This window comes from Ursus americanus, chromosome 23 (genome assembly GCF_024610735.1).
Source record: "Ursus americanus isolate L20-20 chromosome 23, mUrsAme1.1.p, whole genome shotgun sequence".
Classification (NCBI taxonomy): domain Eukaryota; kingdom Metazoa; phylum Chordata; class Mammalia; order Carnivora; family Ursidae; genus Ursus; species Ursus americanus.
In genome coordinates, this window is record NC_142149.1 from 5,204,642 (window position 1) to 5,230,052 (window position 25,411).

General features: G+C 46.7%; 1 protein-coding gene across 2 annotated transcripts in view; it reads left to right on the top strand.

Annotated features, from left to right (window-relative positions):
- Positions 1-13,992: 13,992 nt before the first annotated feature.
- The window catches only part of RNF157 (ring finger protein 157), a 73,007-nt gene continuing 61,588 nt past the window's right edge, over positions 13,993-25,411 (top strand). For both annotated transcript variants that reach the window (XM_087854082.1, XM_045813824.2), the window contains exon 1: positions 13,993-14,339. In XM_087854082.1, coding sequence (XP_087710208.1) covers positions 14,252-14,339 — 88 coding nt within the window. In that variant the 5' untranslated portion in view covers positions 13,993-14,251. The remainder of the gene's footprint in view (positions 14,340-25,411) is intronic.

Sequence of the window (25,411 nt, forward strand, 5' to 3'; positions counted from 1 at the left end):
GTGTCTGGGAATTGTAGGGGTGGGGAAAGAACTAGGAGTTTAAGCGGACTGAGGAAGGGGCAGAGAGGTTACGAAGGCAAATATTGCTAGGGATTCACTGTTAGAATTTCTGTTTCTGAAAAACTTAGTAAGTGTTGGATCTGAAATACCAATCACACAGTGTATTGAAATTAGTCAAGGGTCTGCAGAATAGGAGGCTAGAAGAAAACAAGCCACGGTTCTATTTTGACTTTGCCTAAAGTGAATGTCTCTAAGAAGACTTGACCATATAAAAAATAAAATGTAAATAAGGAAAAAATTACACCCGACGTTTATGTACTGATGAAAAACAGCCTCGGGCATTATAAGGAGCTTGTCCCATTTAGTCTTTTTGTTTGTTTGTTTCCTTGCTTGTTTGTTTGTTTATTTTGAAGGGGAAGGAGTCAGCGTTTTGACTGCTTCTTTTGCCCTAATGAAGTGCACATGGGCTGAGCCTGAGTGTGGCTGGAGAGTCAAGCACAGCTTGCAGCCCTTCCCTTCCAGTAACTGCAAGGTGAAAACAAAAGTGAGCAGACGGCAGCTTGTACTGCCAGGGAGCTCTGGCCACAAGCAGCCCCAGAACAAGGAAGTACTGTCATTGTGGGGCTCCAGTTTTCACAAGTACATACAGGTGTCAAGCATGCCACGGCCATGAGTAGACCTGAGCAGAGGCATTTCAGCCTGCAGGAGCCCTTGGGTCTTAATTAAGAAGTTCTCCAGGAAGACCAGCGTCCTGAAAACACCACAATTGCCAAACCCTCCTCCCCCGCCCTGCTGGCTATCAAGGCAGTTTATTCTGAAGGTTTCTTTAATGTTTACCATTTGCAGGTTTACCATGATCACAGCTGTGGGCACCTGGGCAAGGCATAGAGGACCAGGCCCCCAAGCCAGAAGGACTCCGGCTCTGTGGGCATAACGTGACTCTGGGCAGAGAGGGAGAGCAACAGAGCTCTGTCTCAGATCTGTGGCAGTGAGAGGTGGAAATGTTCGGTCAATACTTCGGCCTCTGAGAATCTGCTTGGAGATGAATGGGGGTAGGGCTTCCTCTTCCCAGGCGGGTTAACACAGGAGTGTCCCTGGCCTGGGAGCGCAGGGAGAATGAATGAGTCATGTTTGTAGAGGGCTTTGAGCTGCTGGGATGAAAGCAGCTCTCCAAGTGCGAGGTATTATTAACCGAAGGTATCATTATTTTAATCTGAGAGGACAATGTGCGGCAGGTAAAAGACAGCAATAAAAACATGCCCATTAATAACAAGTCAAACAGCAGTAGCCTCAGAAGGAAGAGAACCTTCGTTCCATCAATGGTCTGAGCTACAGAGCGAGCCGAGACCGGGAAGAGAGACGGTCTCAGCCCGTATTTCCTCCGGGCCCCCGAGAATGTTGTGAATGTACGTCGGGGAGTGGGTGCTGAGACAGCCAACAACGCGGGACCACAACAAACCGCCAACGCCTGCCAAGCACTTCCTGTGAGCCACGCAACTTTCTAAGAGTTAAATGTCAGTTAACTCATTTCGATCTTCCCAACAATCACACGCCAGGCAGGTAAGGCACACAGGAGGGGAGGAGCCTCCCCAAGGTGAGAGTAGAAAGTAGTGGAGTGAGGCATGGGCTCGGGTCTGGTTCCAGAACCCCGCTCGTGGTTATCCCTTGGGGCGCGCCGCCTTCCTTCGTGCTGGAGTAATTGCCTTTTGCACACAAGGGCTGTCAGGGCACTGGGATTTCCGCTGGGGGGACTTGAACATGAGTGAGTCCCCGATGGGGAAAAGGGGGCACCAGCTGACTTGGTACCTTCGTATTTCTTGTTTCTCTACAGCTGCTTCAAGTTGCCAGGACAGAGGGACAGGGAGGTGGCCAGGAGAAGCAGAAAGAAGTTGGGAGAAGGCAAGGGAAGATGGGAAGGATGCCCGTGCCAGGATGAGAAGGCAGCAGGAAGGCCAGCAGCACCAAGGCCCACCGGGCAGGCAGCTGGCTGAGGCTGGGAGGTCCGGCCCAGGAAGGGGGGCTCAGGTGCTGACGGATGGGATGGCTCCCTTTCCGGGTCTTGGACTTGCATTGCTACTGCTGGCTTTCGCTTGCTTGCCGCAACCTGTGTTGTGCTAGGACTTCTCCGTGAAAACTGATGCTATTTCTACTATGTATCGTGGGCTGGGTAGACCTTGCCACTTCGAAGCATTAATTTTTTTTTTTTCTACTCCTTCTCTTTGAAGAGGATGGGTGCTCGTGCAGAAACGCTCTCTCTACTCCAGGCAAATCCCAGCTCACCTCTGTGATAATTGAGATTTATGGCCAGTGAGGATGTACTATGAACCCAGCTCTGCGCTAAATCCTTTGTTTGAATTACCTTATTTCATAAGGTAATTACCTTATTAACAACCCAGGGAAGTGGGGACTGTGCCTAGCCCCAATTAGCAAGTGAGAAAAGCGGGGTTAGAGAGGTTAAGTGACTTACTCAAGGTCACTCAGCTCGGGGTGGAACTGAGCTGTGAACTCAGCTACGTGTGTTTGCCCCAAAAGCTGGTGCACTTAAATATCATAATCTACTTTCTATCCCCGTCTGCCCCCTGGCATTCACCTTATCTTCTCCCTCAGTGTTACTAGAAAGATAGAAAAGCGTGTCTGGGTTGTTGGAAGTAGCAGGAAGGTCAAAGCCATTCCGCCAGTGATGAGTTCATGCTGGTTTACACCAGATTACATTTTCACCAAATGTCACACGTCTCCCAGGGGACAAAGGCCATACCACTCCCAACACGGTTACTGGCATTTCCTAAAAGCTGCACTAGTGGTCTGCACGCTCTGTCCTGCGCCGGCCCGGTGATAAGGTGGCCCCGCCTCCCGTCGCCAGGTGTGTCTCATGGTGGACGAGTCTCTGGCAACCTTTCGAAGGGACACCAGAGGCTGGGTCTTTGCCAATGGGGAGAGAAAGGCCGGGTAGAGAGACAACTTTCTAAGGAAGGTTCTCCTGCTCTGGGGCCTTCAGTCGTCCGCTTGGACTCAGGCTCCGCCACTTTCTCTCGATGGTCTAGGAGTTGACTGGCCTGGAGCTGGGCCTCTGGAGCCTCACCCTTGCATTCAAGACATGCGAGGTCCGTTGCTGTGGGAGCTGCTGACGTCAAGTTTTGAAGCAGCTTTCCTACCTGACCCACCCCTTTGTGTGTGTGTGTGTGTGTGTGTGTGTGTGTGTGTGTGTGTGTGTGTGAAATATATCACACCAAGAGTTGTGTACAACCTATGCGCGGTTTGAGGAATAATGACCAATCACGCACGTACCCGACACAAACCCTAGGATGTCCAAGGCCAGCGCCTTTGAAAACTCACATGAGCCTCCCCAAAAGCATACCTTCCTTTCTTCCCCAGACACATAATCCTTTGCATTAATCATTCCCTTGCTTCTCTTCGTCCTTTACTCCGGTATGTACGTCTCTCTAAACAGTGCACTGTGGGTGCGACAGACTGATTCCTTGGCGTACATCATGGCTCACCCCTTCTGCCCTCCGGCCCGCTCTTCATTAACTCTGCTGGGTAAGCCCCCTGGGCCACCGCCTTACCAACATGGGTCTCTCGCAGACAGGGCTGGCTCTCTTGGTCTCTCTTCCATGACCCCGGACAGCAACTCGTAGGTGGCAAGGAGATAGGAAGGCTCCTTGGGGGAGGAAGAAGTGAAGCTGGGAAGGATTCAGGTAGATAGAAAGGAGAATGAAAGGAATTTTCAGAAGAGGGAACAGTACCAACCAAGGCACAGAGTTACTCTGAAAGCAAGTTCCTAACAAGGAGTATTCAAGGCATCTGTTGGGAGACAGTGGGGTGGGGGTGACGCTACGCTTGGGTGGGCAAGGGTTAGAGTGGACCTCCTCCGGGCAGTGGGGTGGGAGGGGGTGGTTAGTATCCTTCCTTTTATTCCCGAAAAATGACACAGGCTTTCTCAGGGTGGTGCAGAGACTCCTCAAATTCATCAGGTCGGGCTAGGCTATGTTCGGGGAAGTACAATCCTGAAGTCTTACTTCTCACCAATAGAAAGTTTGCTGCGGGGGCGCCTGGGTGGCGCAGTCGTTAAGCATCTGCCTTCGGCTCAGGGGGTGATCCCAGCGTTCTGGGATCGAGCCCCACGTCAGGCTCCTAGGCTGGGAGCCTGCTTCTTCTTCATCTCCCACTCCCCCTGCTTGTGTTCCCTCTCTCACTGGCTGTCTCTCTCTGTCAAATAAATAAATAAAACCTTTAAAAAAAAAAAAAAAGAAAAGAAAGTTTGCTGCGGTTGGTGACTCTCAGGAAGAACTGCCCTCTGGGCAATGACGTGATGACCCAGACTGTGGGAGTGTCCACGATCTTGCAGGCCCCAGTTGGTGAACTCGAGCCCTTGGGTGGCTGCCTGTTTTTATAAATAAAGTTTTATTGGAACTCAGTTACCCTTGTTTGTTTACGTATTACCTATGACTGCTTTTGTACGACAGCAGAGCTGAGTAGTTGCGGTATGCATCGCAGAGCCTAAAAGGTTTCCTATCTGTGCTTTGCCCTACGTGGAACATTCCAGCAGGCAATGGGAGTGCTGGAGAGTCGAGGCTTGGCAATTAGGTGTTTTAACCCAAAAGTAACACACCTCTGTTCACGCTTCCTTATCCAGAAGAATCACATGGCCTCTCCTAACCCAGGGGGAGGCAAGAAATAGAGCAGACCGGGGTATCGATGAGCGTAAGTACCTTCTAAACACCGCCATGTGGCTCTTCCGCAGGCACCAGGCTGCTGAGCAGTGAGGATGAGCCTATTTTCCCCTGCTTATCTCTAAATCCCGGAGACGCAGAGGGAATTGACAAGGCCTAGGACTCCGCAGAGCAGAGGGGCAATGCTGAAGAGGTCTGGAGTTTCTGATGAGATGCTGCTTGAGGTTTCAGGAATTTTCAGGAACACAGGAAGTCAGGGCAAGTCCTGGAAGAGACACGTTTGGTTAAAATAAAGTCCCTGATCTTATTTATTTATTTATTTTTTGCAAGTTTGGCAGTGATAGGTGCCCTTCTCCTCTAGGAACACAGGGCACCTGGGGGGGGGGAGGTTGGACGTGTGCTATTTCCCGACCCCAAAAGCCCAAGCCACACAGATCATTTTTTGGACCAAGCACGGGTGCTGTAAATGAACACATGGCAGTGTCTGCATAAGGAGGAAGGAAGTATTTACCGAGAACGAGAGCACTGGGTTGTACACAACAGAATTGGGAAACCACCAGATGTGCCTCATCACCAGCGGCCCCCGGGCCTAGCATGCCCCTGGGGCCCGAGAGCAGTCAGAGAAAATCCCAGGTCCTGCCCTTCGGGAGCCTCCAGATCAGAGCTGCCCCGCTGACCAGACTGTGTGCGGAGCCCAGTCATCAGAAGGGACTGCTCCAGGAGACGGGGCGTCTGTCCAGGTCCGAAGGCAGTTACGGAGCACAGGGTCCACAGAGAACCTCTGCCGGAGCTCTTGGAGAGATATTAAAGGCCAAAAATGATTTCTAGAGGCAAGAGGACATGGAGTGTCAAAGAGCTTGTTGAAAAATGGTCCTCAAGGGAGAAAAAAAAAAAGGTCCTAATTCAGATAAGGAGATGACATAGAAGGAAGTGGGTAGGATAAGGAAGACAGATTAAATATGGAGGGAGGCAAGGCAGGGCTGGGGCTGGAGGGAGGGCCCCATGCATTGCGCTTTATTACCCGTGTCTCTGCAGACAGAACCACGCTGCTCGCTCGGGGACCAGCAGGCCTGGCGCTGGGACAGGTTTCCCATGTGAGCTGGTAGGACAGGCAGGCTGTGGGGAAGACCAGGGGCTTTGGACTCGGATGAACCTCAGGCAAGCCCCTGCTCCCCACGCCTCATTGAGGGAGCTTCGGTTTCCCAGCCCAGGAAATGGGAAGAATAATAGTGCTTATCTCTTAGGGCTGTTATAAAGATTCAATGAGATAATCCATTCAAAAGTTCTTGAATGGAGTGGTTGCTCAAAATGATTATTCTTGGGGCGCCTGGGGGGCTCCGTCGGTTGAGCAAGGAAGTCTTGGTTGCAGTTCAGGTCAGGATCTTGAGCCCCGCTTGGGCTCCGTGCTCAGCGGGGAGTCTGCTCGAAACTCTCTTGCTCTCCCTCCTGCCTCCGCCCCTCCCCCACGCACACACATTCTGTCTCTCACGGTCTCTTTTTCTCAAATAAATAAATAAAAATCTTTTAAAAAAAAAGAAAAATGATTCTTGGGGCTCCTGGCTGGCTCAGTCAGTAGAGCATGCAACTCTTGATCTTGGGGTTGTGAGTTTGAGCCCCACATTGGGTGTAGAGATTCCTTTAAAATAAAAAAATTCTTAAAAAAATGATTATGCTTCATATGTATTTCAATTAGCCATGTGCACTTACATATGGGAAACAATGTATCGAGGTCTTTGGGTGGGGACCGGGGGTTTATTCAAAGAAACCTAAGATCACGCGTGGCAGGTAAACCCGCTCAGAGCCTGGGTGAAGCCCTGATGGGCCGCATTTGATGATTTCTGTGGTTTAAATAGTCTCATTACGGCCAATTTCAAGCTACCAACATAACAAATGGCTGGCAAAATTCCTGAACAGCTCTAGAGAGCAGGCCCCAACCCAATGAGGTTTCTCTCTAGTTAGCAAAGGACACCTAAGTGCAGAGTTAACAATAACGACTCACAGATACGCCCCACAGAGGGCTGATCCAGATCTTAGGAGCTAGGGGGCCATTTAGGGGTGGCAGTCCCTTTGAGTGAAGGGACTGAGGCTGTTGCATTTGAGGGAGGAAGAAGCCTGGCTTCTTCTCTGGCCATCCAGCAGCTACCCCAAGTGTGATGGGTAAGATGTGTTCCTGGCATTTTGAGTTCCAATGGGCACGGAAAGATGATATCTCAGGGGATCCAACCCCTGGGCTCTGCCTCCAGCCAGTGGGGCACCGACCTCCCTTTCACCATCTGCAGGGCCTCGAATGCACAACCTGGCCCTGAAATCCTGGAATTCTGACATAAAAAAAACCTAATTTAAGTGGTTATCACTTAAATAAACAAGCAATTAGCTGAGGAAATTCAACCACTTCACAACCACCACCAATTTTTTTCTGATTAAAAAAAAGTTTACATTTATTGAGCACCTGCTGTATTCCTCGCTGTATCTATACCTTGTCTAACTGAATGTTCAAACACCGCTTTGCTATTCTCGTGTCATTTATAGAGGAGGAAAGTCAGGCTCAGGGAGATCGAAGGACTTTCGCAGGGCACACAGACAAGAGTAGAAGAGCTGGGTTTTGAACCTTGTCCTACATGTAAGTATCAAATGAGTTCTACAGAAAATTATTCACGCCATAGAACTTCTAAGAAAGAAGAGTCAATGGTGGGCCAGGGTTCTCAGACGCGGCTTCATGGAGAGGGTGGGATTTCAGCTGAGGGGTTCAGCTGAGCACACAGGAGCAGCACCAGCAGAAAGGTTTTCCACGAGCAAACACGTGAACAGGAATGATAGCTGCATTCGGGGTATAAGTGGGTTATATGAGAAGCAGAGGGAGGAAATACCTCAAGGGTAAAACACATGTCTTGGGTAAAGTAATAGGGAGCCACTGAAGGTATATGGGCAAGGGAGCAGCATACCAGGAAAGTTAACCCAAGAGTGATTTTTATTTTTATTTTTTTTTAGATTGGGACATTGGGAGAGGGAGAAGCAGATTCCCCGCTGAGCAGGGAGCCTGACGCAGGGCTTGATCCCAACACCCTGAGACTGTGACCTGAACTGAAGGCAGACACTTTGCCAAAGGAGCCACAGCCCCCACCCTTCTTTCAGAGGCAGGACCAAGAAGCAGGAAGACCAGAGAGGAAGCTGATGAAATTGTCAGACCTCTTTTCATACGTAGATTTCATCTTGGAGTATACAAGATAAGAGTATACAACTATGCCATATAATAAATACGCACCTCATGGTGCATGATAAAGATCTCGGGCTTCTGACAGTACTGTGAGCACCACGGCAGTGGGCAGTACCTCTGTGTATTACTCGGCAGGCTCCACACAGTCTTTGAAGTGTCCTAATGAGGACGGTGGTTATCACTTAAATAAACAAGCAATTAGCTGAGGAATAAACGTGTCATTATAAATGAAGTCCCTGAATCGCTGGCCGGTGGTGGACTTGAGCTGGCACTCGGGCTTTAGCAGAGACACACACCATTAGTGCGCCTAGGACACGTTCAACCCACTCGGTAAGAATCTGATCTGATCCTCTGGGGCTGTTCTCACTCCCCTCTTCTCATCTGCGCTTTGGTTCCTGTGCCTGCAAGGAGTTAGGTGACCATCTGACCTCAGCTCCAGTTTCCCAGGAGTAGAGGGGACAGTGCAGCTGAGAGAAGCTCTTGGCTTTCTGATTCCTACTTAAATGTGGTTATGCACAACTTCCATGCAAACGCATGGCGCCCGCACTGGTTGTGTTGGGTTTCTGAGCTTTTCCGTTGAGTTGACTGGCCCTCTTACACTGGCCCTAAAAGACAGCCTACCCTGCAATAAACAGAAACCAAACCAGCAGTACGGGTTTCCCTTAGCAAGACCCAGTGCATGGAGCCTGGGATCCCTGAGTTCTGAGCCAGGCTGTAGTTATTTGTATGCCTTGGGCCAGTTCCTTGCCCTCCCCAGGCTTCAGCTGCCTCATCTGTCAGGTGAAGGGGCTGGACTCGATGACCTTTAGGCTTCTTCCAGACCTGATGCTCCAGCCAGGACACGCATCATCAAGAACCCTAGGAGAAGGAAGAGAATTCGTTCTCGTCTTCTTCCTTTTGATTCCTAAGTAACCACAGGTGATTATTGGTTGAAGAGGGTTATGGGGGCTGTCGCCGCACTGCTTCTCTCACACTCTGGTTTCTCTGGGTCGAAGGAGACAGAGGCTGGGCTTTTCGCCTGCCTGGTGTGTTTACCCGAGAAGGGCAGAAGGGGCAGCTGAGTGAAGACTGGGCTGCAATGTTAGCGGTGCATTCTTTTCACACTGACTTCATCGCACAGAATGTGCAGCCCCAGGTGGGGCTGAGCTCAAAACCAAAAGCAGGGCTGGGCAGATGAAGGCAGAAGTGAGCGTACTGAAACAAGCTTATGGGGTCTGGTATTTGATAGAACGATCTGGAAGTCAACCAAAATAGGTATGCCCGGGTGGCTCCGTTGGTGAAGAGTCTGCCTTCGGCTCAGGTCATGATCTTGGGGTCCTGGCACCGAGCCCCACATCGGGCTCCCTGCTCAGCGGGGAGTCTGCTTGTCCCTCTCCCTCTGCCCCCCACTCGTGATCTCCCTCCCTCCCTCTCTCTCTTAAATTAAAAAAAAATCTTTAATGGAAGTAAACTAAAATAAAGTGCAATAGAACGGACTCTCCCAATTTCTTTAAACTAGTCCTTGAATAGGATTAATGTCCCAGGTCCCTCATTTCTGCAGATGCCAGACGCCCAGACAGCAGGGCTAAAACTAGGGAGAGGCGGTTGAGGCGCCGGCCTGGCAGTGAGCGTGAGCGCCACGTGAAGGTCACGCACCCTAGCACCTTACTCTCCTTACCCTGGGCTCAGCCACGCAGGGCAGTGTAAGCATCGTCTTTCATTTTGGTCTTAAACGGAAAAGGAGATTAAGAAGCTACAGACCCCACTGAAGTTTGCAGCCATGTGAACAGTTGTCCTCTGTGAGCCGCACACAGCTGAGGAGGAAATTAACAATGAGGAATTCACATTTGACAAGAAGCAAAATATGAAAGCCTGCTTGCCGGCTTCCTAATGCACAAGGTTATTTTCCTCAACATAGAGCGTTAGGCTGCCCAAGGAACCATCTGCAGGGTCCGAAAGCACTTAGGCTCAGAGCCCTCTGTCAGTGTCAGCCTAGTCCACGGATCTGGAGTAGGATGTGAAATTCTCTTCTGGTTGTTTTAGCTTTAATCCACTGAAGCCATGGCCCAAGGACTGAGAGAGGGATCAGGGGTCATGTGTTGCTGATTGGGTCCTGACGTTTGGAGAGATCCTGCACTCACTCGCAACAGCCAGAGGTATAATCTTCCCATCACCCTAGCAGGGACAGAACAGCCAAGCCAACAGCAAAGAAGGGGACTGTCTTAGCCCCATCCCCTTTAGGTCCCAGAGGCATCCCTCCACCCCTTTCCCCTGCTGTCTTGGGAATGCTGTGCTACAAACAGGACGGCATCTGTCAGCTTTTCACCTGCAGGCTCTCTCCCCTTCCTGTTATAGGAATCTGTGAGAATCATTCAAATGAGAGGATGTGTCACAAAGGTGGAAAATGCACATCTGAGCTGAAATCAGGACAGCCCAAACGAACAAAATGGAAATCTCTAAGGGACGAGCTGACCTCAAAATTACTCTTCCCTGTGCTTCACCTACCCACTTCCCCTTTCTCCCTTAGACCCAAGGTTGAGAAGAGCTGGGACCTGATAAAATGTGTAGCTTTTCCCTCCCAGCCTTGAGTGGATGCTTAAAGGAAACCCGTGAGACCCTTAAATGCTGGGTTCTCTGCGGAGATTCTCCCAGGGGCTGGATGTGTAGCCTGCAAATGGAGAGGATGCTGTGAGACTATTTACACAAAAGATGCCTGGTATTTGCATGTAATTTCCCCACACACGCGGTGCCACCCCTCACCAGGCCATTTATTCAAGTTAAAAGCATTTTTATGGCTCTCTTGATGGCAATCACTTCTGGATTTTTCCTTTGTCTGTGCCGTCTGCTCCCTCAGGCCTCTCCCTGGCCCAGATCTCTTGCAAGGGAGCCAAGTGGCGCCAAGGAAGGACCAGAGAGGAATGCAGGACTGACCCCCCAGAGGAGGCTGCTCCAAGGCTTGGTTGCATATCTCTTCTTTGCCCTGGGCACGGGCTGAAGTTCTCTTTACCCAAGCAACATTATGTGATTACATTGTAGAAAGTGGGACTTGAAATCAATTCCCAGAAAGTTTCTTTGAGCTACAATTTTCTCTGAACTCTCCCCTATCCCTTTCTCTTCTGCCTCATGAGCCTAGAGGGCTGGTTATCACTCCTTTTTATTTTTAAAAATTAATTAAAAATAATTTTTTTTGAGTGGGTTCCACACCCAGCGTGGGGCTTGAACTCACAACACTGGGATCAAGAGTCACATGCTCTACCAACTAAGCCAGCCAGGCAACCCTATTGCTTCTCTTTATTTTATTTATTTATTTATTTATTTATTTATTTATTTATTTATTTATTTTTCTTATTATTTCTTTTTTAAAGATTTATTTATGTATTTATTCGAGATAGAGCAGCGCAAGCACGGCTGGGGATGGGCAGAAGGAGAGGGAGAAGCAGACTCTACTGAGCAAGGAGCCCGATGCGGGACTGGATCCCAGAACCCTGGGATCATGACCTGAGCTGAAGGCAGACGCTTCACTGTCTCAGCCACCCAGGCGTCCTCCTAAAGAGAAATTCTTTTTTTTTTTTTTTTAAGATTTTATTTATTTATTTGACAGAGATAGAGACAGCCAGCGAGAGAGGGAACACAAGCAGGGGGAGTGGGAGAGGAAGAAGCAGGCTCATAGCAGAGGAGCCTGATGTGGGGCTCAATCCCATAACGCCGGGATCACGCCCTGAGCCAAAGGCAGACGCTTAACCACTGTGCCACCCAGGCGCCCCCCTAAAGAGAAATTCTTAATAAAATAAAATAACCCAGCCCTCACTGGCTGTTGTAAAGAAGCAATGAGTGAATCAAGGCTGAGTTAAGAAGAAATAATAGGAAAAGGGGCGGCTGGGTGGCTCAGTTAGTTAAGTGTCTGCCTTTGGCTCAGGTCAGGATCTCAGGGTCCTGGAATCAGGTCCCACATTGGGCTTCTTGCTCAGTGGGGGGCTGCTTCTCTTTCTGCCTGCTGCTCCCCCTGCTTGTGTTCTCTCTCTCTCTAATAAATAAAATCTTAAAAAACAAAAAAGAATTTATCTTTAAGTAATCTCTACACCAAACATGGGGCTTGAACTCCAAAGCCCTGAGATCAAGAGGCACATGCCGTACGGACTGAGCCAGCCAGGCTCCGCAGGGCCAGGTTATTTTACAGATGAGAAGACCGAGAATTGGTAAGAGCTTCGCCCAAAGTTATGTAACTGGTTAGGGTCTTGATTTGTCCAACTCAAAGTCAGTGCCTTTTCTCTGTCTCCGTTTCTTCAATTGTAAAATGAGACTGTTAAGAGCACATACGTCATGGGGTTACTGTGAGGGATGAATGCTTTAATATGTAAAAGCGTTCAAAATAGGGCCTGGCAGAGAGAGTGTTCAACAAATGTCCACTAATATTATTGTGCTATGCCTTGTGTTTCTTTCCTATTCTAAGCATTGGATTCCTGACTCATTCGTGGGAGGAGGAACCAAGTTTATAGGCTTGGACAGTGTTATCTAAGATGAGGAATGAACCCGTTTCCTAGACTCAGAGCAGGCTGAGTTGGGACTAGAACAGATCCTTGCAGGCAACAGAACAGAGCTGCCCTGCTGAGCCACATCCCCGCCTCCCTCTGACTGAGACCCTCCAATGAGGAGAAACCCATTAAGAGGATGGTGCAGGATGTTGAGGGCAGGAAGAACAAAGGTTTCTGAGCAGAGCCCAAGATGATAAGGCAACATGTTACTCTGCAATGTGCCGAAGGCCTTCTATTTTGAGGAGGTTCTAGATTCTTCATGACGGTATTTTACGTTATTGTTACTATAAGGAACTGCTCGCAGGGAGAAGAGTATTAAGAAGGATATCAGTTCCCTCCCAGAGATATGTCTAGAAGCCATCTAGTGGTTAGGGTCAGGGGCTGGAGGGAGGGCTCTGAACTCTGCCAGGGAGCCCTGGTATTTGGGAGAAGGCTGCCCACCAACTTGTCTGGGCCAGGGACTTGCCCTCCTCACAGCATCAGTCAATATAAATAACAGAAATGTGTGACTGCCATCCTGGGGTCTCTGGAGAGAACCAAGGCAACTGGGCCTCGTGCCTTTAGCACCAGGTCTGTTGGCTGCTGCTGAAAGGAGGGCAACGAAAAATGCAAGATATAATCAGGAAAGAGCTAGACTCTATAAAAAGGTTTTGCGAACCAAATCAAGGGGACTGAACACTCCACAAACTGTACTTCAAACTTTGTGAAAAGTTGTTGAAGTCATGTTCTAGCCGTTGAAATTTCTGCTGATCTGTCCACCCTCTCAGAAAAAACCCCACCAGACCCACAAATAAAATAAAAGGTTTAAAATACAGATGTCTATAATTAAGCTTTAGAATGACGCCTTCTGCCCGTCCAAGCCTCCCACTCTCCTGTGTGTTTTCACCAAGACGGGCCCCTTGTTCTGCCTGGCCCCATTCGCGTTTCCCTGCGTTGACTTTTCGCACGCAGGCCTCCGAAGTTTCCAAAAGATGTAATCAGGGGTTGGATGTCTTGATCTTATCTCGGGCTGATGCTCTCTAAACTTCAGAGCTACAGGAGCCGCCTCGGGGACCAAAAACAGAGTGCATGGATAGAGTTCGGCGCTCTGAAAGGAGCTACGTGAGAGGGATGGCGACATCTTCCTAGCGGGTCACCAGCATTGAGTAATCTCCCCGACCCCTGGGAGATGGGATCAGCAGGGCACTTTGGGGCAGAGGCGCTGGGGGCGAGAGAGATGCTGACGCCGCGCAGTCCTCTGCTCCGAACGCACTCGGACAGCTACGGCTGGGGGCCGGGGTCGGGGGTCGGGGCCCGGGGCCGCCCCTACGCGGGCTCCGGACCGCCGGCTGGGTGATGCCAGGGGCGGGGCTGGAGCAGCCTTCCCTCCGCCGGACAGCCGCGCACCGCCTTCGGGCGCCTGGGAGAATGGCGAGCAGGCTCCTGGCCGGACTGTAGTCCGATCCCGGGTCCGCAGACCCCCAGGCCCCCGGCCGTGGCCGTGAGCCCCCAGCCGGCTCCCGTGCCGGGACCGCCGCCGCTCGTGCCGCATCCCGCCGCCCATTGGCTGGCGCCCCGCCGACGCCCCGCCCCGCCCCGCCATTGGCCGCGGCCGCCGCGGGCCCCGAGCGCGAGCGGTCGCTGACATCACGCGGCCTGAGGCGGCGGCGGCGGCGCCCCCGGCCCAGCCCGCAGCCCCCCTCGGCAGAGGCGCCGCCGCGGGGCCCAGCGGAGGATGGTGCGCGGCGCGCCGGGGGCTCCCCGCCGCCAGAGCCGCAGCGCCGAGGCGGAGCCGGCCGCGGCGGGCAGCCGACCCCCGCACCGCGCGCGGGGCGAACGGCCGCGGTGAGGCGCGAGGGCGGCGCGGGCGCAGCGCCATGGGGGCCCTGACCAGCCGGCAGCACGCGGGCGTGGAGGAGGTGGACATCCCGTCCAATTCCGTGTACCGCTACCCGCCCAAGTCCGGTGAGGGCCGGCGGGCGCGGGCCGGGCGCGCCCCGGGGCTGGGGGTGGGAGGTCTGCGGGCCGATGCGGAGGGGCCCTTGGCGAGGTCGCCGCGGTGGCCTGACGGCCCGCCGCCCGAGGACGCGAGCGGCCTGCAGGCCGTGTGCCCGGTGACAGACGCGTGCGGGGGGACTGCGGCTCCCGGGGGGCGGGGTGCGCGCGGCCCCGGCGGGGCCCTTCCTCCGCGCCCGGTGCGCCCTTTCCCCGCGGGAGCTGAGGGCTAGGGGAGGCGGGCCCAGTGTCTGGCAAGGGCGCCTGTGCCGGGGGTCCGGCCGGGGTCCGCGCATCCAGGCCTCTGGAGAGGGAGGCACGGGCGCAGGTTGGAAGTAGGTTTCTCAGGGTGAAGCTTCCAGTGCCTGCTGGAGGACGGAGGCCCAGGATGCGTTTGCTCGGCTGGCGCTTTTCAAGAGGCTGTCACAGAAGCCAAAAGAAGTGCTTAACAGAAATGTTTGAGCATCTGAGTATCAGAGTCAGCCGGGTTGTCCCTTTGCCAGAGTAGCGGCAGACCTGGTTTTTGGAATGGGGATAGCTTGGGGACAGGGCACAGGTATTTAAAATGTGTAGGAGTATTACGTTTGTGTTCAGAATCATTAAAAAGGTGAATGTATCCAGCCTCTAGGTTGTGGCATAAGCGTCGGAGGTGGAGGAGGATTTTGACAGCAAAGGATAGAGGATCACAAGTGGATTGAGCACCGGCCACTTCTGAACGGCTGGTGCATGACCTAACTCTGTGCTCTTTATTTTTCATTGCTTTTTTCAAGACTTCTCGGGGACCGGTGGCTACCATCTTCTCTTTGGCCTAGGACCTGATGAGGATTTTGGTGATCTTGGAGAGGTGTCTGAATTGGAGCCTTAGAATAAAGACATGCTAATGAGATGAGCTGGTTTCCCAGCAGTGTGTCCAGTCTGTGCCAGGTGGAAGCAGGGACCAGACAATGGACCTGCACCCTGCAGAGTGTCTGCGAGAGCTGTGTTTCTCGAAGCTTTTGTGCCAAAGCATGAATCCTTGCCGAGATGAAGATGATTAAGAGCTGTTTAAAAACAGTCTGAGAGAAAGCTGCGTATCTTTAGCGTTTTAATAAAACTCTAGCTAATTACGGCTATATGAAACCAATGCTAAAAGAAGCATGCACTTTGCTTTTTAATAGACAAAAGTATGCACAGGTATCTGGGGGTGGGTTCCCCCCCCCCCCGAAATCACTTAGCTTTTATCGATCAGAATGTGGAGCATGTTTTGCTGAGCTTGGAGATTTGGGTGGAGTTTGCAGTCTCAGAAGAGGAGTCACCCTCCCTTCACGTGTGGGAATTAGTATAGGTATATCTCTAGAAGGCTGTTCTCAAAAGGATAGTAATACAGGTATGAATCTTGATTGATGATCTTAAAAGGATCAAAAGGCCAAGCTAAAACTTTTCTTAACCAACACACTCAGTGCTGACTGTCCAAAATAATTCTCTCCACTTCATCCTTGTTTTATAAAAGTGTTAACTAGTTGTAAATCATTTCTAATTGGAAGTTATATATGTGAGAAATCTTTACAGCAAGGGGACCACATTATTTATGTTGAAGATAAAACACAAAAAATAAGAATCAGGGGCACCTGGGTGGCTCAGTCGGTTAGGCGTCTGACTTCGACTCAGGTCATGATGGGGCTCCCTGCTCGACAGGGAGTCTGCTTTCTTCCTCTTTGTAACCCCCCACGTTCTCTCTCTCTCTCAAACAAATAAAATCTTAAAAAAAAAAATAAGAATCAGAACATTCGGGTCCCAGTCAGCAAACCTTTGTGTACTTGAGAATTTCCCCAAACTTATACATGCTCCAGTCAGGAGGCATCTCCTACCCTTCATCTGATCTTTAAATTGACTTTTTTGTAGGATGATAGTATTGTAGACCTAAAAGGAACCTTTGAGAGAATTTGGCCCAAGATCCCTTCATCTTGACCGGTAAGAAAATGGAAGTCCAGAGAAACAAATTAGTATAGGCAGGGTCACCCAGTTCGTGCTCTTCTTTCTAAGCCATCAGCCTCTGCCTTTCACAAGGAATTGGACTTGTTGTGATGATTTGCGGAAAGGAGGCTGTTTTGTGTCAGGACTGAGCCAAAACTCAAAGGCCTGTCCTTGTTGAGGAATCAGACTGGGTTGATTTTGAGAAGTCTTCTTATCTTCAGTACTGATAAAACAAGTAGCAGAGTCTGCTTCCTTCAGGTGACCATCTGAGCTGAGACCTCTGGCTCTCTGGAAAGTCTCAGGCTCTGCTGCCTGTGGAATAGTTTCAAAAAGCAGCTCTGTTGGGGCGCCTGGGTGGCCCAGTCGGTGAATCGTCTGCCTTTGGCTCAGGTCATGATCCTAGAGTGCTGGGATTGAGCCCCACATCAGGCTCCCTGCTCAGCGGGGAGTCTGCTTCTCCCTCTGCCCTTCACCCCACTCGTGCTCTCTCTCTCAAATGAATAAATAAAATCTTAAAAAAAAAAAAAAAAGCAGCTCTGTCATCCGTCCCTGTCGTGATGCTCCCAGTGACCAGCAGAATTGCTTTCCTTATTTTGTACTTTTAGAGGAACTCCTTAGTTTTATATGCAAATTGAAATGGAAATATTTAGAAATTATTGAGAACAACAGATTTCATGTTGAGACTTAGGTTTCTTTTTTTAGAGATGGATGGAAATAAAATAGCCTAAATTTTTTATGATTATTTATTTTTGGGGGGCGCCTGGGTAGCCCAGTCAGTTAATCATCTGACTCTTGATCTCAGCTCAGGTCTTGATCTCAGGGTCGTGATTTCAAGCCCTGCATTGGACTCCACACTGGGTGTGGAGCCTACTTTAAAAAAATTATTATTTTTTTGAATAAGTAATATAAATTACATGATTCAAAAAAAATTTTTTTTAAGATTTTGTTTATTTAGAGAGAGAGCATAAGTGGGGGCAGGGGGGACAGAGGGAGAGGGAGAGAAAGAATCTCCAGCAGACTCAGCAGATCCAGAGGCGGGACTCGATCCCACAACCTCGAGATCATGATCTGATCCAAAAACAAGAGTTGGACGCTAAACCAACTGAGCCACCCAGGCCCCCCCATGTTTCAAAGTTTAACAGAACGAAAAGTCATACGGTGAAAATTTTGTTCTCACTGCACTGTTCATCCACCCAGTTTCTCCCCATACTCCTCCCATTCCTGTGTAGCCACTTTTGGTTTCTTTGGAATTCTTCCAGAGTTTCTTGTGCAGATATAAGCATAACATGCTATTATTTAGACTGTTCTGCACCTTTCCCCCCACTTTTTAAGAAAAAGATTTTATATTTTTAAGTAATCTCTATGCCCAGTGTGGGTCTTGAACCCACAACCCTGAGATCAAGAGACACACGCTCTACCGACTGAGCCAGCCAAGCATCCTTTTTTATTTTCACTTTTAGATATATTGGAGATCTTTTTACATTATTTCCATATTAGACAATATCTTTGTTTTTTTTAACAGCTGTATAAAACTCCTTTGTATGCTAATGCCCTGTTTTAACACAGTCTTCTATTGATGAACATTTGGGATGTTTTGTGGGTTTGGTTTTTTTTTCCGATTTTTTACTGTTGTAAACAGTGCAGCAACGATTAATGTTATACATATGTTCTTAGGTGATATTTAGCTTTGTTAATAAAGACATGATTATTAGTCTTTTAACAAGGCATGGTAGGAGCCCATTTCTTTCTTTTTTTTTTTTTAAAGATTTTATTTATTTATTCGACAGAGATAGAGACAGCCAGCGAGAGAGGGAACACAAGCAGGGGGAGTGGGAGAGGAAAAAGCAGGCTCATAGCGGAGGAGCCTGATGTGGGGCTCAATCCCACAACGCCGGGATCACGCCCTGAGCTGAAGGCAGACGCTTAACCGCTGTGCCACCCAGGTGCCCCTAAGGAGCCCATTTCTATATAGTATTTCTGCATTAGCATAGAAAGCTATTTATAGCACTGTTCTGCATTTGGTTGTACCTTTGTAATTTTTGAGTTAGAAGCTATGCCTGCATTGAATTCCTTCTCTAAGAGCTTCGCTTCTTTAAAAGCCCATGATCATTTGTTTAGCAAAGGTATGGCTTTGCTGAGGTGGTTGTTTTTATGCATGTGTGCTCCTCTTTTGAAAGGGGTATCCACATTGATAAAAGTCATTAGGCCTGTTTTCTCTATCCCGCAAGAAATGAGCATACTTAATTCATTGTAATTCAACACCTAATGAATCTAGTTTATTTCTACATATTTGAGTAAATTGGAAAACAAGAGTAATTCATTTTTCTCAGGTTATTAAGAGCTAAACCTATCAGAAAAATTCAGAATGGTAGAGTCCTGAGCAGCTAGGATCATTATTCTCCAAATTTTTGTTATACTGGAGTACCTATATGTTTCTCATGTGAGTCTGTCCTATGGCAAGAGCAGTTTTTAAAGCACGAGTAATGTCTTCGTCCATCAAATAATTGTAAAAGTTTCTCTTAGCTTTTAGGAACATTAATATCAGTTTTGAAACCAAGGACTTAGAAATCTGGAACTCACTACAGAATAAAGAATTGTTTGGTTCTGGCACAGTTTGATTGATACCGCAAAATTAAGTAAGTTCCTGAAATTCATAGTAAATACGTTTAATACTGTAAAAAAAAACCTTAATGTTGCTCCATTTAATGCTGAGGTCATCAAGATCAAGAGTTCAAATGCCAGTATTATTATTACTATTTTTTTTTTTTGAGAGAGAGAGAGAGAGCACATGCACACGTGTGGAGGGGAGGGGCACGGGGAGAGGGAGAGAGAGAATCTTAAGCAGGATCCACACCCAGTGCAGAGCCTGATGTGGCTCCGTCTCGTGACCCTGAGGGTCATGACCTGAGCCAAAGGCAGATGCTTAACCAACTGAGCTACCCAGACACCCACTTCTTGAAACCTCTAATATTGTTGCTTTATTTGTACTTCACTTCATTATTAACAGACTGACTTCACTTCTTGATTTTGTCCTCAGACGTAGGGCCTTTGATTTCCTTACATGATGGTGGTTATGTTCTTTTGTTCTTCAGCATCTCTTTTCTCTTTCTGTTTATTACCATCAGTGTACACTATTGAGCACCTGCTATGCACCAGGATATAAATTCTGAGCCTTGTGCTTAATGATTTGAGTCCTGTGGCAGGCAGCGGGATAGCTCTCAAATCAACTTTGTAAATCAGAATATGGGTCACAGAAGGGTATTAACAGTGCAAGCTATTTGGTGGCAGAATCATTTAGGATTCTCCAAGAAACAGAATCAATAGGAGATCTATGCATATTTTTAAAATATATGTATATTCCTTAAAATGAAAAGATTTATTTTAAGGAATTGGCTCCTGTGATTGTGGGGGCTGGCAAGTCTAAAATATTTAGGGCCCGCCAGCAAGCTGGAAACTCAGACAAGACTTGATGTCGTCTTGAATCTGAACTCTGTAGAGCAAGCTGGCAGACTGGAAGCTCAGGCAGGGTTTCTGTATTAGAGTCTTAAGACAGAATTCGTTCTTTTGTGGGGAATCTCGGTTTTTGCTCTTACAGTCTTCAACTGACTTGATGAAGCCCATCTACATCCTCAAGGGTAATCTCTTTTACTTAAAGTCAACTAATTGAGATGTTAATCACGTCCATAAAGTACCCTCGCAGCAACATCTAAATTACTGTTTGGACAAACAGCTGGGCCCCATAGCCCAGCCAAGCTGACACATTTAAATTTGACGATTATAGTGGCTTCCTATTTTAACTAATTATTCTTTTTTTTTTAAGATTTTATTTATTAGAGAGAGAGAGAGCACAAGCACGGGGAGCAGAGGCAGAGGGAGAAGCAGACTCCCCGCCGAGCAGGGAGCCTGATGTGAGGCTCCCAGGACCGGGGATCATGACCCGAGCCAAAGGCAGACGCTTAACCGACTGAACCACCCAGGTGCCCCTTAACTAATTATTCTTGCAAACTAGGTGCTAAGCTCAAGGTTTTAGTTGCTGAAAGAGTGCTTGTGCTATGAAAACATTTTTTAATCTAAAAATTATAGCTATTAAAAATAATTATTTAAAAATTATGCTCTTTCCAGAATTTCAGTGCTTATCATCTAGTATCAGAGGTAGAATGCAGGCATACAGAGGTAAATAAGAACACAGACTGTACCATAACCAAATGGGGTGTGTCCTGAGAGTGCAGGGTTGATTTGATATCTGAATCTATGTTAATATTTTATATATCAGTTTTTCATATCAATCAATGTACATGTATTATTGTAGTAGAATAAAGAATAAAACCCACATAATCATTCCAATAAGCGGAGATAAAACATTTGATAAAACCAACCTTTTCAAGATTAAGAACACTCAGCAAACTAGGAATAGAAGGGAACTTCCTCAGCCTGATAAAAGGCATCTATGAAAAGCCCGTGGCTAATATCATACTTAATGGTGAAATACAGAATGCTTTCCTGCTAAGATCAGGAACAAGGCAAGGATGTCTGCTTTTGCCATTCAGTGTTGATGGGAGATTCTAACTGGTATGGCAAAATAAATAAACACACATTTGCGTGTAAAAAAATATCTTTAAGGTATCCAGATTGCAAAGGAAGAAGTAAAACTGTATTCACAGATGACATGATCCCGTATGTAGAAAATACCAAGGATTCCACAAAAATACTATTACAATTAATAAATGATCTTGCACATCCAAGATCAACATACAAAAATCAATTCTATTTTTACACACAAGCAGTAATCTGAAAATGAAATTAAGAAAGCAGTTCATTCCCAATAGCATCAAAAAGAATAAAATTCTTAGGAATGAATTTAACATAAGAAGTATAAGACTTGGACACTGAAAATTCTAAAATGTTCCTGAGATTGATGCTTTAACTAAAGAAGTTTAAAAAGATCTAAGTAATTAACTATTGCACGTTGGAAAACTCAGTATTGTCAAGATGCCAGTGTTTTCCAAATTGATCTAAAAATTGACTCAAAATCCCAACAGACTTTTTTTTTTAAAGAAATTGACCAGCCGATTCTTAAATTTATGTGCACATGCAAAGGATTTAGAATATCTAGAACAGTTTTGAAAAGGAAGAATACGGGCTTCTGGCTGGCTCAGTTGGTTAAGTGTCTGACTTCAGCTCAGGTCATGATCTTGGGGTCCTGGGAACGAGCCCTGCATCTAGCCCCAGTGGGCTCTGAGTTCAGTGGGGAGTCTGCTTCTCCCTCTCCCTTTGCCCCTTACCCCACTCATGCTCTCTGTCTCTCTCTCAAATAAATAAATAAAATCTTGAAAAAAAAAGTACCAAGATATTTCAACAGGAAAAGAATAGTTTTTCTTTTTGTTTTCCAAAAAATGGTGTTGGGGCATTTGGATAATAACAATAAGCCAAAAAAAAAAAAAAGAAGAAGAAGAAGAACTTAAACTCTTTCTTTACGTCACCAAAAATTAACTCAGAATGGATCATAGAATGGAAACACAAGTCACAGAATGGGAGAAAATATTTGCAAATCGTATATATGATAAGGGATTTGTATCAAGAATATACAAAGAATTTGTGCAATTCAATAAGAAAAAGACAACCCAACTAGAAAAGGAACAATGGCCTTGAATAGACCTTTCTCCATAAAAGGTATACAAATGGACAATAAGCATATGAAAAGATGCGCGCTGTCATTAGCCATTAGGGAAATGCAAATCAAAGCTACAATTAGATACCACTTCACACCCACTAGAATGGCTATAATCAATATAACAACTAATAACAAGTTTAGTAAGGATGTAGAGAAACTGAAACTCTGGTACCCTGCTGGTAGAAATGTAAAATAGTGCCGTCGTTTTGGAAAACTGACAGTTCCTTAAATGACTCAGTAATTCCGCTTCTAGGTATATACACCCCCAAGAAAAATGGGAAAAAATGAATCCACACCAAAATGTGTACATGAATGTTCATAGTAGCATTTTTCGTAATAGCTAAAAGGTGGAAATAACCCATATATCCATCAACTGGCGAATGGAATAGCTGATAAAATGTGATAAGTCCATACAATGGAACATTATTCAGCAATAACAGGGACAAGTATTGGTATTTGCTTCACCATGGATGAACCTTGAAAACAACGTTAAGTGAAAGAAGCCAGATGCAAAATGCTATACATTGTATAATCCTGAATGTTCGTGAGAGACAAATCCGTTGAGACAGAAAGTAGATTAGCAAGTGTCAGTGGCTGGGGGGAGGGGGAAATAAGTGACTGCTAATGGGTTTCTTTTTGGGATAATGAAAATGTCCTAAAATTAGTGCTGAATAGTTGCATAACTCTGTGAATATACTAAAAAACTGCTGGATAGTACACTTTAAATAGGTGAATTGTGTGGTGTGTGAATTATGTACCAATAAAGCTGTTTAAAAAAAAACAGACCTAAATGTAAAAATGAAAACTATAAAACCCCTGAAAGAAGATATAGGAGAAAATATTTATTTGATTCAGATTAGACAAAAAGTTCTTTGGTATATCATCAAAAGCACAGTCCAGAAAAGAAAAAACTGATAAATTGGATTTCTTCAAAATTAAGAATGTTTCTGCTTCAAAAGACAATCAGCAGATGAAAAAACAAGGCACCTTCTGAATGAAAATATTTGCAAAACACATGGAGAAAGGATTTGCATCCAGAGTATACCAAGAACTTTAACAACTCAGTGTTAACAAGACAACCCAATTTAAAAATGGGCAAAAGAGGGGCGCCTGCATGGCTCAGTTGATTAAGCATCAGACTGTTGATCTCAGCTCAGGTCTTGATCTCAGGGTCGTGAATTCAAGCCCCGCGTTGGGCTCTACACTGGGCATGGAGCCTACTTAAAAAAAAAATACATAAAAATGGACAAAAGAGTTGAATAGAGATATCACCAAAGAAGATACAAGAATGGCTAATAAACCCATGGAGAGATGCTCAACACCGGTAGTTGTTAAGGAAATACAATTAAAACCACAATGAGGTCGTACTTCACAACCAAGAGGATAGCTACATTAAAAAAGACTGTCAGGTGTTGGTGAAAATGTAGGGAAATTGGAATCCTTGTGCATTGCTGTTGGGAATGTAAAATGGTAACAGCCACTTTGGAAGAGTTTGGGACAGTTAGAAAGTTAAACATAAATTTACATAAATTTACCCTCTGATCTAGCAATTCCGCTCCCATGAATCTGTCCATCAGATTTACACACAGACATATACGCATATGTCCATAGCAGCATTGTTCATAATAGCCAAAAAATGGGAAATAATCCAAATGTTCATCAGCTGGTGAATGGATTAATGAAATGAGATATATTCATAAATGAAATGCTCTTCAGCAACTTAAAGCGATACAGCTGCACTACACAGATTAACCTCAAAAACATGGTGTTACGTGCAAGAAACCAGATGTAAGACTGTATATCATATGAGTCCATTTCTACGAAATGGCTAGAAAAGGCAAATTTATAGAGACAGAAAACAGCAAAGTTTGCCTAAGGCTGGGGAAGGGCGTGGGAATTAGTTGTAAACAGGCATGAAGGAACATTTTGGGGTAGTGGAAGTGTTTTTAACTGGATCTTGGTGATAGTTACCAAAGTCATTGAATTGTACGATAGATGAATCTTATGCTGTGTATAGTTAAAAGTAACAGTACAGAGGGCTTTATGCCAATTGAATAAAATACGGAGAAGAGCTTAATCAATAAGGGTAAAGTTCTTGGGAGCAATGGCTCCTCTCACCATGTGGAAGGACTCCCAAAGAGTCCAAGGTGGAGAATGGTATTTGTAATGGCCTGGAGGTTGCCGGTGCGCTTTCTAAAAATTTTTCTTTTTAAGTTTTTATTTTAATTTTTAAAGATTATTTATTTATTTATTTATTTTTATGTAATCTCTACACCCAACTCAGGGCTTGAACTCACAACCCCAAGATCAAGAGACACATGCCCTCCAGACTCAGCCAGCCAGGCACCCCTTTTAAGTTTTTATTTTAATTACAGTTAGCACACAGTGTTACATTAGTTTGAGGTGTCCTTTCCAATATTCTTGATGGATTTAGAGAATAACAAATAGTTGGCTGAGGCAGAGAATTCTAGAAGGTAGTGAGAAATAAAATTTGGGAAGTGGGTAGGAGCCAAAAGAGAAGAACCAGATGGTATTCTAAGGAAGATTTATCTGTTAGAGGCATAGGTTGTAGGGAGAAAAAGACTAGAAGCGTAGAGATTTGCTAGGGAACTATAACCTGATAATCCACTGTCATCGAACTTGGAAAGGGCTGAGGTCTTGACAGGGATGCTTTGCACAAAAGCACACATTCACCGTTTGTGTGGTCTTGATGACTCTGACATTTTTTACCCGGGTGACCAGAGAAGTAAAGCACTATTGACAGAAATTGGGACTCTGGGGCAGAAACTGCTCTTAAAGTGAGTCCCAAACGTCAGCCAGGGCTTTCCTGCTCCCCAAGATCTAGGCAAATTAGACAGAAACTCACCCACTCCCCCAAATTATAGAGTACAGACTTCTCATCCTCCTTCCAAGATTTCTGTGGTTCCCAAATAACCAATGGCACAACCATGTTGGCTCCTGAGCTCCAGCTTGTTGTCTCTGCCCCACAGTAAATGTGACTTCAGTCCATTCTTCAGTTTCTCCAAAAAATTCCATTCACATAAAGTATTCAAAGTGTAGATTCTACTAAAGATTTGTGGAGGATGATGAAGTTGGGGTTTACATTGCAGGAATACAAAGGAGTAGTAAGCATCATCACTCTCAACTCTACTGCAGGGAGAGTTTCACGGACTCTTCAGTTCACCAGCCTGAGCCTTCATCCTAACATGTCTTTCCTCTTACCTCTCCTTTTTTGACTCTCCTCCTTACCCTTTCCTCTGAGAAGAAAAATTACAAAGCAGTTCGAGTTGCAACAAGCAACACATGTACCCGTGCCCTTGGTGTGTTGCTCTCCATTCTAAGTAGCTCATTAAGGTACATTCCAAAAAAGATCACGCCTTTGCTAAGAGGAGTTCTGGTGACAGCTCTTAAGATCAAA